Raw genomic sequence first — 14,507 nt, forward strand, 5'->3', positions numbered from 1 at the left:
TCCTGGGATCTTTCATTTCTTTCCTCAACCGATTATCCTGAGGTCTCCTTCAATAGAACATTTAAAATATGTTTCAGTCTGGTATAAAATCAGAAGCATCATATGTCCAGGCTCAAAATAGTCAGAACAGAGGAAATAAGACTTTGAAGGGAGGGTGCTTTTATTATCACTGCAATAAATATTGCTTAACTTAAATAAATCACATCTCAAAGGATTACTTACTTGCCAGGGTGCATTTTAAATTAACATGGAAATAACCGGCAAATGACAACCAAGTTTATATGTAACAGGATCAATAGGATTTTTCCTACTAAATTTTCATAAGTTTGTAAACTTTTGTGAATAATTAGGTCAATAAGTACTGGTGGGCAAGCAAACAAGTTCAGTTTTATGCCACTTTTCCTCCACATCTGACTTGTAAATTGTGATTCATCCACGGACATGGATGGATAAAATTCCATAGCACTGCCCTGAAAGTCAAGTGTAAGTATATTCTCACCTTATAGTTATATCAATGTTGCCTGGCTGTGAACACAAAATCATGCAACTGTGAGTTTTTTTAATTAAAAAATTACTTATGGGGTGGCCAGTTAGCTCAGTTGGTTAGAGCGTGGTACTGATAACACCAAGTTTGCCAGTTCAATCCCCGCATGGGCCACTGTGAGCTGCGCCCTCCTTAAAAAAATAAAATAACTTATGCTTTTCACATAAGTGAAAAGTGTCCCCCACTTCCCCATCTAATTCCATAGAAGTAACATTGTTAACAATTTATTTTTCCAGATATATGTGACTATATATGCACATAGAAATATAGTTTTATATCATATATTATTTTCATATTTTTATATAACTTTTTAACCCAAATGGAATCATACAATTCACTGTTGTTAATATAGTAAGGTTAATTTGAGGGAAAATATCCAAAAGAAAGTGCCTTATAGAGAATTAAAGATACAAGACTGAAAATGAAATAAGACTTCAGACCTAGAAATAACTATTTGAGAGGCAGCATGAGATAGGTTTAGGACAGGATTGCTTCACTGGTTTGGAAACTAGAGCAAGCAAGCAACTTGTAAAGAATGTGTCTTTAAAGGAAAGAAGAACAGCCAGTGTAAGACATGTATCATTAGAGTCTAGAGAAAGGAGGAAAAATTAGGAAGGTGCCATTGGCTAAAGGAAGAAATTAAGAAGATATCAGAAGAAGAAAATCAAAGACAATGTAGAGGTAAAATATAAAAATGCAAAAAAAATTTTTTAAATATGCAATCACCATTTAATAAATTTGTTAACAAATAAAGAAGCAAGTTTAGTCTACATGTATTGTAGAATCAGACGAATTTGCTAGCTGTGTGTTCTTGGCCAAATCACTTTAATTTTCCGAGCCTCAGTTTCACCATCACCATCATCATTGTTATCCTCGCAGTATTGTTAATCCATATTATCTTTTTGTAAGGTTGAGACAATAGGCATAATCACACTGCCTCTGAGTGAGGATGGAAAATCAACACAACATGGCAGCTAAGTGTGCAAACTATGGAGTTAGGTGGCACCGGGTCAGAGTCCACAATATACTGGCTGTGCAAATTGGAACAATTTATCAATTGCTCCAAGCCTCAGTTTCCTCATCTACAAAATGGGGACAGTAACAGTGCCTATCTCAAATGGTTATTTTGGGAATCAAATAAAATAATGACAAGGCTGGGCACACAGTAAGTTCTCAATTAATGATGGTTATTATTTATTATTATTGTAGTTATAACCAAGTAAAACAATATACATGAAATGCTTCTTAGTTTAGAAGATGGTAAAAATGTTTATTACTTGTTTCTTTTTCAAGAGTCAAAAAGGGACTGACCTTTGACACAAGAGGAGTCATCTACTCTTCTGAACAGAGGTATGAGAAGATGAGTGTAGGACAGAAATGTCTTGAAAAAAGAAAGGTAAAGAGGAAGATTATGTCAGAAGAAATTTTACTAATTATTAATAAAATGTAGGTTAGTTGCCTACTGAGAATGGCTTTGAAGATGTGACAACTGTGGAGAAATTAAATAAATTTAAAATCTAAGTTAAATTTCATTGTAATAACTATGTAAATATGCAGAAACCTGTTCCTTATCTATAAACAAGAAATAATTACTCCAATTGTAAAATTATGGTGTAAATAGCCCCTTAGTCATTCAAATTCTTCATTAGAAACTCCTAAATGAGGCTTGCAACTTTTGATTTCAGCTATATTTTTCTAGCCAGAGCAAAATTATATATTTATTAATAAACATGAATATGGGAAAAAATGAAAGCAGGAATCTCATTGGTGAGATGCCATCTGTTATGTTTCTCTGTTAAAACCATCTAAGAAAGGAGAACTGGGACCTGAGGGAAAGCAGACACTGGCAGCAAAGATTTAGAGACTGATGATATTAGTTACAAATCCACAAATTCAAAACAATTGAAGAGAAGTTGTGGACCTCTTTGGTTACCACAGTTACAATAGTATTGCTGATTCCCCCTAAAAGCCCCTCAAATGTGAACTAACACAATTAGCTCTTCTTCTCTCACTGAGACCAAGAGAATGATGGAAATGAGACATCATTGCCAAATTAGCAGAGAATAAGAAAAGATCAAAAGTAGAGTCAGTGTTCAAAGAGAAAATAAAAGTAGAAAATGGAGAAAATGATAACTTAGACATTGCATTAGAAGGTAGACTAGGAAAGTACATACAGGGCCTTAAAAGGAGACATGGAGAAAAATCCTCCTATATGGGAATTTACGAAGAACTAGCCTCTATCCAATAGAAACATCTCATTTGAGTCAAATTGATGAGAAAAAAGGCATTTGAACCCATTCAACGGGAAAACCTTAGCCTCTCCTGAAGGTTTCTGAGCATTCCTTCCGTTCTCATCACTGATTTCTTTCCTTTGTACCTTCCTAGACTGCAAAGGTTAACAATGAGAAACCAAACCTTTCTGACAGAATTCATTCTGCTGGGACTAACAGACATCCCGGAGATTCAGCTGGTAATCTTCATACTTCTCTTCCTCGCCTACATATTCAGCATCATTGGAAACCTGACAATCATCACCCTCACATTACTGGACTCCCACCTCCAGACTCCCATGTATTTCTTCCTCCGGAACTTCTCCTTTTTGGAAATTTCCTTTACAACCATTTTCACTCCTAGGCTGCTGTTTAGCATCTCAACTGGGAACAAGAGCATCGGCTTTGCCGGCTGCCTCACTCAGTATTTCTTTGCCATATTCCTTGGCTCCACAGAGTTTTGTCTTCTGGCAGCCATGTCTTATGACCGCTACGTGGCCATCTGCAAACCCCTGCATTACACGACCATCATGAACAGCAGGGTCTGTATGCTGCTGGTTCTCTGCTCTTGGCTAGGTGGATTCCTCATCATCGTATCCCCAATCATCCTGATCAGTCAGCTGGATTTCTGTGCCTCTAACCTCCTGAATCATTATTATTGTGATTATGGACCCCTCATAAAAATATCTTGCTCAGACACAAGACTCCTGGAACTGGTTCACTTTATCTTAGCAATTGTCACCTTGGTGGTCACCCTCGTGCTGGTGAGTCTCTCCTACACAAACATCATCTGGGCCATTCTGAAGATCCCCTCTGCTCAACAAAGGAAAAAGGCCTTTTCCACATGTTCTTCCCACATCATTGTCATCTCCCTCTCTTATGGCAGCTGCATCTTCATGTACATAAAACCCTCAGCAAAAGAGGGAGTTCCCTTCAATAAGGGAGTAGCTGTGCTCAATACCTCAGTGGCCCCTTTATTGAACCCGTTCATTTACACTCTAAGAAATAAACAAGTAAAACAAGCCTTCAAGGATGTGGCCAGAAAGATTATGAGTCTTTAATGAATGTAAAGACCTCAAACTCAAAGGAAAATCTGAACAATATTCATGAAGTTCCTCCCCAGGAAAACAAAGAGAGAGCTTCTCTAGCACTCTCTTTATTAAAGCGACATCTCAGATGAAATTTCATGAAGAGACGTTGAAGTTATATTGCAAACTTGCCAATGAGGGGGAAATCTGCCCAAGACCAGTTTAAATATTTCTTTCTAGTAAATAGATTTTTGAGCCAGACTTCTTAAAAATTTACCAAAATATGAAATAATACCACTCTTCTCATTTTTTGAGACTATAGTTATTTTAAATAAAAATATATTGCTTGTATAAAATGTTTATTACAGTTATTTAAAACAAATTAATGTAGAGATTTTTTAAGTTCTTAGTTTAATTTCTAATATGATAAAAAATAAATATAGATATAATCCCTTAGTAGATAAATTTTTATAGGAAAAAATATGTAGCTAGATAACATTATTAGTCTTAATACAAAAAAGGAAAAGAATATCTGGATAAAATTACTAGGGTTGTCACAAGACTGACAGTCCTGAGCTTACTGGTAAAGTTTAGCTTTACAAATGGGGTTTGTAATTTTATCAAAGTCTTTAAGAAAGTTATCCAAACATATTATCAGAATTACTAGCCACTTCCCCAAAGAGGCTAGTAATTACATCTTGCATTAAAGCTCTATTCTTGCAATAGAGACCATCCTTTCTCAAATTTGAGCCAATTTTCTTTCTTATCCTTCTTGCTCTGACATTTTTAAAACTGTCTCTTTTTCAGATAATTAATACAAAAAGGATTTCCAGTTGTAGGGTTGATATTTCTGACTCTATCTCTCCGTCAAGTCATGAAATTGAAATGAAAACTATTCCCAGGGGTATCCCTAGCACAGTGGATATCCAATCTGCCCTCAAAGGAAGATTTAAAGGAGTAGGAATCTTGAGCCATGTTGGCAATAGTCAAAATCTGCAGGTCTCTATGAAGGTGCCTGAGCTTTAGGGGACGTACTTTGTATATGAACCTGAGGAGGCTGAGAGTGAAAGTGTTGCCTAAGGATGCCTCAGGAAACATCATTCAAATTTTTTAAGAATTGTTTTTTTAAAGAGTAGTTAAAGTGGGAAGGCAGAGAAAGAAACCTATATGATAGTAAACTGTCTACATTTCATTTAAAGTACTACTTTGTACTCAATCTTGATTCTAAATGGACTGGGAAAAGTTAAGCATGTATAATTGTAATTCCTACAGAGTTGACTTCAAAAAAATTAAACAAAGATATAGTCAAAATCACAAAAAAATACATGAATTGAAGTGAAATACTAAAAAAATTCAAATAAAAGTAAGCCATGAAAAGGGAAACAGAGAAACTCAAACAAAAGAAACAAACAGTAAATAAATAATGATGGACATAAATCCAAACATATAATAATTACATTAAATATAAATGTTCCAAACATGTCATTTTTTTATTAAATTTATTGGGGTGACATTGGTTAGTAAAATTATATAGCTTTCAAGTGTACAATTGTATAATACACCATCCATATATTGCATTGTGTGTTCACAACCCAAAAGTCAATTCGCCTTCCATCACCATATATTTGACCCCTTTACCCTCTTCTACCACCCGTTTTCCCCCTCATATATGAACTCTCATGGGCTCTGCTCAAGATGATGCTGGCAAGGGACAAATCCCCCAGAGAGGGGACTCAAGTCCCGGGCTTAGAAGTTTCTTGGCTTCACATAGGAAAGAATTCAAACATGAGCCAATACAGAGTTCAAAGTGAACATAAGTTTATTTAGCAGAGAATAAGTAAGAAGAAAGGAAAGGCCACCCCACAGAGAGATGGTGGTCTCTAGTCGCTAGTGGAAGATAGATCCCTCTATCCCCCGGACTAGAGTTTCTATGTGTTTTCTGTTTCCATGGAAAATGTTCTTGGTATAGGGCAAAGGAAGAAAGAAGACCAATGGTAAGTTTACCTTTAACTTCCGTAAGATGAAAGAAGAATAGGGGCAGGTTTATCTTTAACTTTTGTAAGGCACAACCTGTGTCTTGTTTGTAGTAGGCTTAACTCCAGGAATGGCCATAATGGAATCTCTGTGCTTAATAGCCTTTGGATGGTTTATTCTGTGTCATTGATTAACATCTGCCTGAGTTCTGTCTTGCAGCACGGAGGCAGCAGGCCTGGAATCCAACCTCCTAGTTTCTTCTTTTGTAAAAATAGTCCTCATGCCCTTTCCCTATATTAAAATTATTCTGCTTATGTCCATAGACTCTTTTGTCCATACAGAGTTTGGAACCAAAGCTTATTCTTCAGTTATTTCTTGAAACATACATATGTGTATATTAATGTTCGGATTAGCTATAATCTGATGATGTGTAGAAGAATTCTCTGGAACTTCAAAAGCAGAGGGGAAAAGTAAGAAACAATAAAATGGTAGGTGCATAGTCTTTCTGCATTTTATCTCCCTGCTTTAACTCAATATTTTATTTCTCCACCCCAGCTGAGTTCATATTCTAATTATAAACCTATCAGCAATTGTAAGGATGAAATTCAGGGAATTAATAACACAGTTACACTTAGCTAGCTTGCAGTTTAACTCACCACATAGCTTGCTATCTAGCCAGTCACCTGTAACTAGACTTTGCTTGCAGTTTGATCCATCCTGATATTCATCTGTTTTCTCCTTGTTTCTCCCCTCACTGATTAACTTAAGAACTGTTTGTTCCTTTCTCAAGGCTACCCATACCTCGTTAATTAATAACATCCTAACCTGAAAAGAGCAATTTCTTAATCCTCAGGCACCCTTCAGAAAGCTATCCAGTGGGGTAAGAACAAGTCACTCTGCCACAACACCCTGGACTGCTTCATCACCATTAAATTGCTCTGTAGCAATAGATTCTCAGTCTCTCAGATCTTTGCCTTCAGTCAGAACAGTTTCAGATGACCAGAGTGATGATTTAATTGGTTTTTTCATCACTTCATCCCATGGGCAGAACATGAATAGTAGAATCACTGCCAGCTCATCCCAACAACCAAATATATTTTTTCCTTGGGCCCCTTCTCTGGCCAATTCCAGGAAATAATAAAAACCAACTTATTCTAAGGGTCCCCAGGTCAATCTCATTGTGAGGCTTCAGTCCCACAATAAGTGCTTCTTTGTAATGAGATTTTATCTGCATGGTGGTTGGACTGTATGATAAATAAAAGAAGTCTATAAGTCTATAATAGAAAAAAATGAATGCAACTTGAAGCAATATAACAGTTTACATATAATCCTATGCTATGTTTGAAATGTAAGTGTGTGCTTGGTTTTTAGCATTATATTTTTAAATGTTTGATGAGTTACTTGTGCCTGGGCTTCTCTGGCTTCTTTCTATATGAAACAAGTAGACATCTAGCTGGTCCCATAAGAACAACATCCCCGAGGCCATTTTCCTGGGGCAGAGACAACAAAGTGCTCTTCTGCGCCTGCAGAGGCTTATTGATAAATTGCTGTGCCACCCCTGAGGTCATTTCCATTAATTCCCAAGAGTCTAGACATAGCTCCAGGGTGGGTAGGCAAGAGGGAGTCTGGAATTTCAAATGGAATCATGAAGGATATAGAAAGAGGGAGCAGAAACTTTTTCACAATATTCTAGAATATGAGAAATATAGGGAAGCTTCTTGAAGCTTAAAAACATTTAAATTAAGACAAATAAAAAGACATCTAATTTACACCATGCCCTTATCAGTTTTAAAGTGCTGTTAGAAACTGAAAAATTAAGACTAGGGAAAAAATTATCCAAGACCCCAGTATTAGTAGCAGAACCACAACTAGAATCTAAGTTTTCTGAGTTCTGATATAGTAGCATCTGACATTCGTACCATGTAGAGATACCCATATGTAATGCCATACCTAAACATAACATTTTAGCAACAAAATTGAAAACCAAATTAAAATTTTTGAGTAGGCTGGATATTTATAGATGTTTGAGCAGCCAAAATTATAAGGTTAATACAGTTGTCTTTGGTGCCTTCCAACTTACTTATCTGTTCTCAAAAATATTTACTCAACAGCTATTGACAACTGCATTACTAACAACTGACAGCAACACAAATCCTCACTTAGAAGCAAGTTCTTAGGTAAATATTTTGTCATTTTGCTCAGGGATTTTTCACAAAGTGTCCTGCTTACCACTTCTAGCCAGAACAACTATATCCAAGGCTCATTAGTGAATTCTGAGCATAGATTCTCCTGAGCACCATTTGTTTTTTTTCCCCAGGGTCAATCCCCTGAGTCTGTAATGAAAGAGTCTATAAATCAAATGTCCCTTTTCACTGGATGGAATCTGCTCAGAAAACTCTTATGTGACCCAAAACTTCAGAACCTTAGAGTCCAGTGGGGAGACTATGGGCCACAGCACAAGCTTCCAGCCTCATCTCAGAGTCTCTCTGACCCTTCTGCTGTATGGTTTGGATGTTGACTGAACAACAGAGTTTTGTCTTTGGATAGGTATGTTTTAGGATTGTTGCTGCTGAAGGGGCAGATATCCAGAGAGAAATGCAGAATGAGTCAAAACAAGAATTCTATGGAAATGTAACCCTGTGATTATTTCTACAGAGTTTCTCCACATTTTGATGCAAGTCTGAGCTCTTTTCATGAAACCACATTCTGTGTTTCCCTGAAAATAAGCCCTAGCATGATTTTTCAGGATGACATCCCTTGAACATAAGCCCTAATGCATCTTTTAGAGTAAAAATTAATATAAGACCCAGTCTTATTTTCAGGGAAACACGGTAGACATTCAAGCTTATATACTCTCTGCTCCGTCTTTAGGGGATCACCAGAGACCGGAGCAGCTCATGTTGTCCCTGGGCTGGTGAGTTCCTGAGGCTAGTTCCCAGATAGCAAACCATTGTACAGCTTCCCTTGCCGGGCCCCAGAAATGACCCATGCCCAAGGTTTCTGAATCCCTAGGTGAACTCTCCACTGCCCCTGGATGCTCCCCTGTGCTCATTCTGAGAAAACAACAGACTCAGAAACCTTAAAAAAAAAACAAATTGAGGCTAAAGAATAGTTCTTCTCCCCAAAGAGAAGACAGACCTCTCTACAAACATTGTCTGGCTATGGGAAGGGAGATGGGCAACAGGTTGCTAGGCAAGAATGCTCTAAACTTTTTTAATTATACATCCCATCAGTAAAAACTGAAGTTGAGGAAGTATCCCCAATATATGTGTATATTAATTAATTTTTAAATTATTTGCATGCACTGTTATATAAACATATAGTTTCTATTTTAAAACATACACAAAAACAGAACCATTAAATGAGCTAAAGATAAATTCCATAGTTCATCAACTTGGTCCATCAACAGATGAATGGATAAAGAAGATGTGGTATATACACACACATATACATACAATGGACTATTATTCAGCCATAAAAAAGAATGAAATCTTGCCATTTGTGACAACATGGATGGACCTAGAAGGTATTATGCTAAGTTAAATAAGTCAGACAGAGAAAGACAAATACCATATGATTTCATTCATATGTGGAATCTAAAAAAACAAAATAAATGAACAAACAAAACAGAAACAAATTCATAGATACAGAGAACAAATTGATGTTTGCCAGATTGAAGGAAGTTTGGGAGGATGGGTGAAAAGACAAAGGGATTAAGAAATACAAATTTCCAGTTATAAAAAATAGTAACAGGGATGTGAAGTACAGCAAAGGGAATATAGTCGATAATATTGTAATAACTATGTATAGGGTCAGGTGGGCTCTAGACGTACTGGGGTGATCACTTCATACGGTATATAAATGTCTATTCACTATGCTATATGCCTGGAACTAATATATCATTGTATGTCAACTGTAATTGAAAATTTTTTTTAATATTTTTAATTAAAAAAACAATACATTTCAACATCTCTGAAACCGGAAGTCATCTTATGATCAGTGGTATGATAGCATAATGTCATAGTCTAGCTAGTAGGTAACATCTTTTCTTTCGTAATGACACATAAAATAATAGTGTATCTCACATTGACTTGTATCTTCACTTTTATGAAATAAGGTACAACTGAAAGGCTCTCATCTCTCCTTCCCATACTCTGGCACACCCCATGATGAGGGTGCCCCTACATTATAGACCAATAACGAGGACCATGGAGTTCCTGGGCCATTGGTCTCAAACAAAAAGGGAAAAAAATCAATCATTCATAAGGATTTCATAGATTTCTCTAGGTAATCCCCTTTCTACTCAGCAAAATAACAAGGCTGAGAGCCTCAGAGAATCTGATCATGGCAAGGAAGCATTCACATGGCTTCCACTTATTTTTTAGATTCTCACAATGGCCATAGGCCAATAGTTAACTTCTGTGGGGTTTACCTTCCTCATCAAAAAATTGGTGCAATAAATCCCAAAGTATATTTCACTTCTTGTCAGTACCACCCTAGCAATCTTTACACATAACTACCATACGCCAGGACCCAGGGATCAATGTGAGAAAGGGGTCTGAGCACCTGAATAGACATCTTTCCAAAAGATACACAAATGGTCAACAGGTATATGAAAAGATGCCAACATCCCTAATCATCAGGGAAATGAAAATAAAAACCACAATGAGATATCATCTTATACCCGTCAGGGTGCTTATTAACAAAAGACAAAAGCTAACAAGTGCTGGTAAGGAAAAGGGAACATTTGTACACTATTTGTGGCAGTGTAAACTGGTACAGCCACTATGGAAAACAGTGTAGAGGTTCCTCAATAAATTAAAAATAGACTACCAGATGATCCAGCAATTTTACTTCTGAGTATATAGCCAAAGGAAACAAAATCAGTATCTCGAAGGGATACCTGTATTCCCACGTTCATTGCAACATTATTCATAATAGTCAAGATATGGAAGCAACCTAAGTCTCTATCAACAGATGAATGGATAAAGAAAATGTGATACATATAATGGAATACTATTCAGTTTCAAAAAAGAAGGAAATTCTGCCATTTGCAATATCACAGATGAAACCGGAGGATATTATACTAAGGAAATAAGCCAAAGAAAGATAAATACTGTATGATATCACTTATACGTGGAATCCAAATAAAAAGTCAAATTCATAGTAACAGAGACTAGAATGGTGGTTGCCAGGGGCTGGGGGCAGGGAAAATAGGAAGAGGTTGGCAAAAGGGTACAAACTTTCAGTTATAAGATGAATAAGTTCTGAGGATCTAATGTATAACAAGGCGACTATAGTTGAAAATATGAGACTGTATAATTGAAATTTGCTAAGAGAATAGAACTTAAATGTCCTGACACCAAAAAAAAAGGTTAAACATAAGGTGATGGAGATGTTAATTAACTGGACAAAGGGAATTCCTTCAAAATGTATACACATATCAATTCATCACATTGTACACTTTAAATATCTTACAATTTTACTTGTCAGTTATACCTCAATAAAACTGGGGAGAAACAAAAAGGGATATGACCAAAAATGAGTAAGACATTCCTTATCTTCAGGTAACTTACTAACTAAATGCAAATTTCAGGCAATTTTTAATATGGGTTCAATGTAAGCAAACAGCAAGGTTATGAAAATGGCTTCTTAGTCCAAAATTACATGCTACCTATGTGAGCAATGCTTTAGGAAGTAGGAAGTTTTGTTGTGAATACAGATCTGAGAAGACCAGTGTCTCTGCTAAGAAAGGAAAGGTAAATGTTAAGATACACAGATAAATAAAAACACAGTCTCGGGCTCAAGGTGTTTGTGGTCTAACAAGTGTGGGGAGTGGGCTGCGAGCTGACAAAGGCCTTGCACTTGCAAGGTCATTCCCATGGAAACCCTCACCTCAGCAATGTTCGATGTAGGGAGTGGGATGTAAGCTGATAAGGGCCTTGCAGCTGCAAGGTCATCCCTATGGAAAGCCTGCTTGTTCTGCTTATACTTGTTTGTATAGATGACTATTCTAAGACTGTATAAAAACTATGTGTGAAATAAAGACTGGGCCACTGCTCCGCCATCCATGGATGGTGGACCTCCGGATCCCAGCTTTCCTGTCTCTGTGTCTTTTCTCAATCTCCTCACCTTTCCCCCTCAGGCGGAGCCCTCCTGGTTGTGCAGGCCATGACAAACAAGAAAGACAGTCTCTGTCCTATATAACTGGCACTATGAAAATATAACAGAGGCACAAACTATATGTTATAGGAGCCGGGAGGAAGCAGTTAATTCAGCCTAGGGCTTACAGGAAAGGATTCATATAAGAGGTCACACTTAAGCTGGATTTTGAAGGATGAATTGGTATTTGCCAGTTCTAAAGAGGACTAGGGGAACGGCAAAGAATTCTTTGCAGGTTTTTTCAGAGGAAAGAATAAAGAAAAGAGGGAGGAAAGAAGGGAGGAAGAGAAGAAAGTCACTAACATTCAATAATTCCTTAAAGATTCTGAAAAAAGTGACTTTTCTGACTAGGGAAGAGCCTGCGGGAGCTTCTGCTCTGCCTCTTTGAGTCCATGGGGAGGCAGCAGACAGGTAAAGGAATAATGGGCTTTAGGCGAAAATTCCTCCTCTTTATCCTAATTTCTGATGCTTCTATCTGCCCAGGCTTGCATGTTTCTGGAAAGGACCTCAGATCCACAATGGCCAATCACACTATAGGGACTGAGTTCTTCCTCCAAAGCCTGACAAACACCAGAGAGCTTCAGGTGGCAGTTTTCCTGTTCCTGCTGCTTACTTACCTCATGACTGTCTCTGGAAACCTGGCCATCATCAGCTTCGATCTTGCTGGACACCCGCCTGCAGACCCCTCTGTACTTCTTTCTCCAGAATCTGTCCTGCTTAGAAATTTGGTTCCAGACTGTCATCAAGCCCAAGATGTTGCTCAACATTGCCATGGGGACCAAGACCATCAGCTTTGCTCGCTGCATTGCTCAGGACTTTTTCCACACCTTCCTGGGAGCCAGAGTTCTTTCTCCTCACAGCCATGGCCTACGACCAGTACATGGCCCTCTGCCAGCCCCCCTACCCCCATCCCATCCTCATGAGCAGCAGTCGGCACACAGCCCATCCTCACCTGCTGGCTGACAGGGTTCTCCATCATCATGCCTGTCGTCCTGAGCAGTCAGCTTCCATTCCATGGTACCCACATCAGCCACTTCTTTTATGACTATCTACCTCTAGTGGAGGTGGTCTGCAGTAGGCCAAAGGTGCTGGACATGGTGGGTTTTACCCTGGCCTTGGTAGCACTGCTCAGCACTTTGGTACTGATTACCCAGATCATCCGGACAATTGTCAGGATCCCCTCTATCCTGGAGAGAAAGAAGGCTTTCTCCACCTGTTCCTCCCACATCATTGTGGTCACCATGTGCTATGGCAACTGTTTCTTCATGTACGTCAAGCCCTCTCCAGGCAAGGGGGTCGATCTCAACAAAGGAGTGTCTCTAATCGATACAATCATTGTCCGATTCTTGAACCCCTTCATTTATACTCTCAGGAACCTACAAGTTAAGCAGGTAGTGAAAGACCTGCTCAGAAAAGTGGTGTGGCTCCAAAATAAATAATAACCCTACAGGCACCTACCAGGGAAATATGAATGCCTCCCCAGAGTCCAAAAAATCTACAAAAAGTATTTTTAAGGTTAAGCTTTCACTTATAGCCTCTTCCAAATCCTTAAAGCTTTTCGAGCTTCCTCCCACTCCCTAGTCCCAAAGCCATTTCCATATTTTAGGCATTTGTTATAGAAGCACCCCACTTCCAGGTACCAGAATCTGTGTTAGGTATCTATTGTTGCTTAACGAATTGCCCCCAAAACCTAATAACTTAAAACAACAAACAATTATTATCTCATAGTTTCAATAGGCCAGGAATCTAGGTGTTGATTTAGCTGAGTAACTCTAGCTGAAGGTCTTTCATGAGGTTATAGTCAAGCTGTCAGCCAGGGCTGTGGCCTCATCTAAAAGCTTGACTGAGGGGGATTTGTCTCCAAGCCTTTTAACTGGTTGTTGGCAGGATTCAATTCCTTACAGGCTGTAGAGCAGAGGCCTTTCTCAGTTCCTTCCCACATGGACCTCACCAAAAGGTAATTCATAACTGGCAACTGGATTCCATCAGGTCAAGTGAGGAAGAGAGCACCCAAGACAGAAGCCAGTCTTTCTGTAACCCAATTTCAGAAATGTCATCTTATCACTTTGTCATATTTTGTTTGTTAGAAGTAATTCACTCGTCCAGCCCACACTCAAGGGGAGGGAGGGGCTTGCACAAGAGTGTGAGCCAGGAGGGGAGGATTATTAAGGGTTGTCTAGGAGACCGTCTACTAATTTAACCTTTTCGTTTTACAAATAAGAAAAAGGAGGCCAAGAGCCAAGGGCCCTCAACGAGAGAAGTGTTCAGTGTAAACAGTCATTATCGTATCCATTTCAATTCATTAACGGTATAAAAATGTACTTACATGTTTTAGAAAACAATAGAGTGACTCTACATACAATTAATACTCAGAGTTCATTTATTTAGAGAGATTATTTTTAAGGATCATAAGACACAGAGATTTATCAAGAGTTTCTTCTCTCTACTGTTGCCAAGAAACCAAGAATACTCAATGGATACAATTCGAAATCTGTGACTGATTTGCTAACTGGGAGGTAAATTAGATAC

At 38.1% G+C, this 14,507-nt stretch overlaps 2 protein-coding genes across 2 annotated transcripts; both read left to right on the top strand.

Annotated features, from left to right (window-relative positions):
- The first annotated feature begins 2,945 nt into the window (after positions 1-2,945).
- LOC109452957 (olfactory receptor 6C4-like) lies at positions 2,946-3,875 on the top strand. The gene has a single exon (XM_019742312.3). The coding sequence runs from the start codon at positions 2,946-2,948 to the stop codon at positions 3,873-3,875; it is 930 nt and encodes a 309-aa protein (XP_019597871.3).
- Positions 3,876-12,958: 9,083 nt separating this feature from the next.
- On the top strand, positions 12,959-13,417 carry LOC141570017 (olfactory receptor 6C76-like). Its single transcript, XM_074324884.2, has one exon. It carries the CDS (start codon positions 12,959-12,961, stop codon positions 13,415-13,417), a length of 459 nt encoding a protein of 152 aa, XP_074180985.2.
- The last annotated feature ends 1,090 nt before the right edge of the window (positions 13,418-14,507 follow it).

Source organism: Rhinolophus sinicus, chromosome 1, assembly GCF_057876585.1.
Source record: "Rhinolophus sinicus isolate RSI-liver-muscle chromosome 1, RSI-T2T, whole genome shotgun sequence".
Classification (NCBI taxonomy): Eukaryota; Metazoa; Chordata; class Mammalia; order Chiroptera; family Rhinolophidae; genus Rhinolophus; species Rhinolophus sinicus.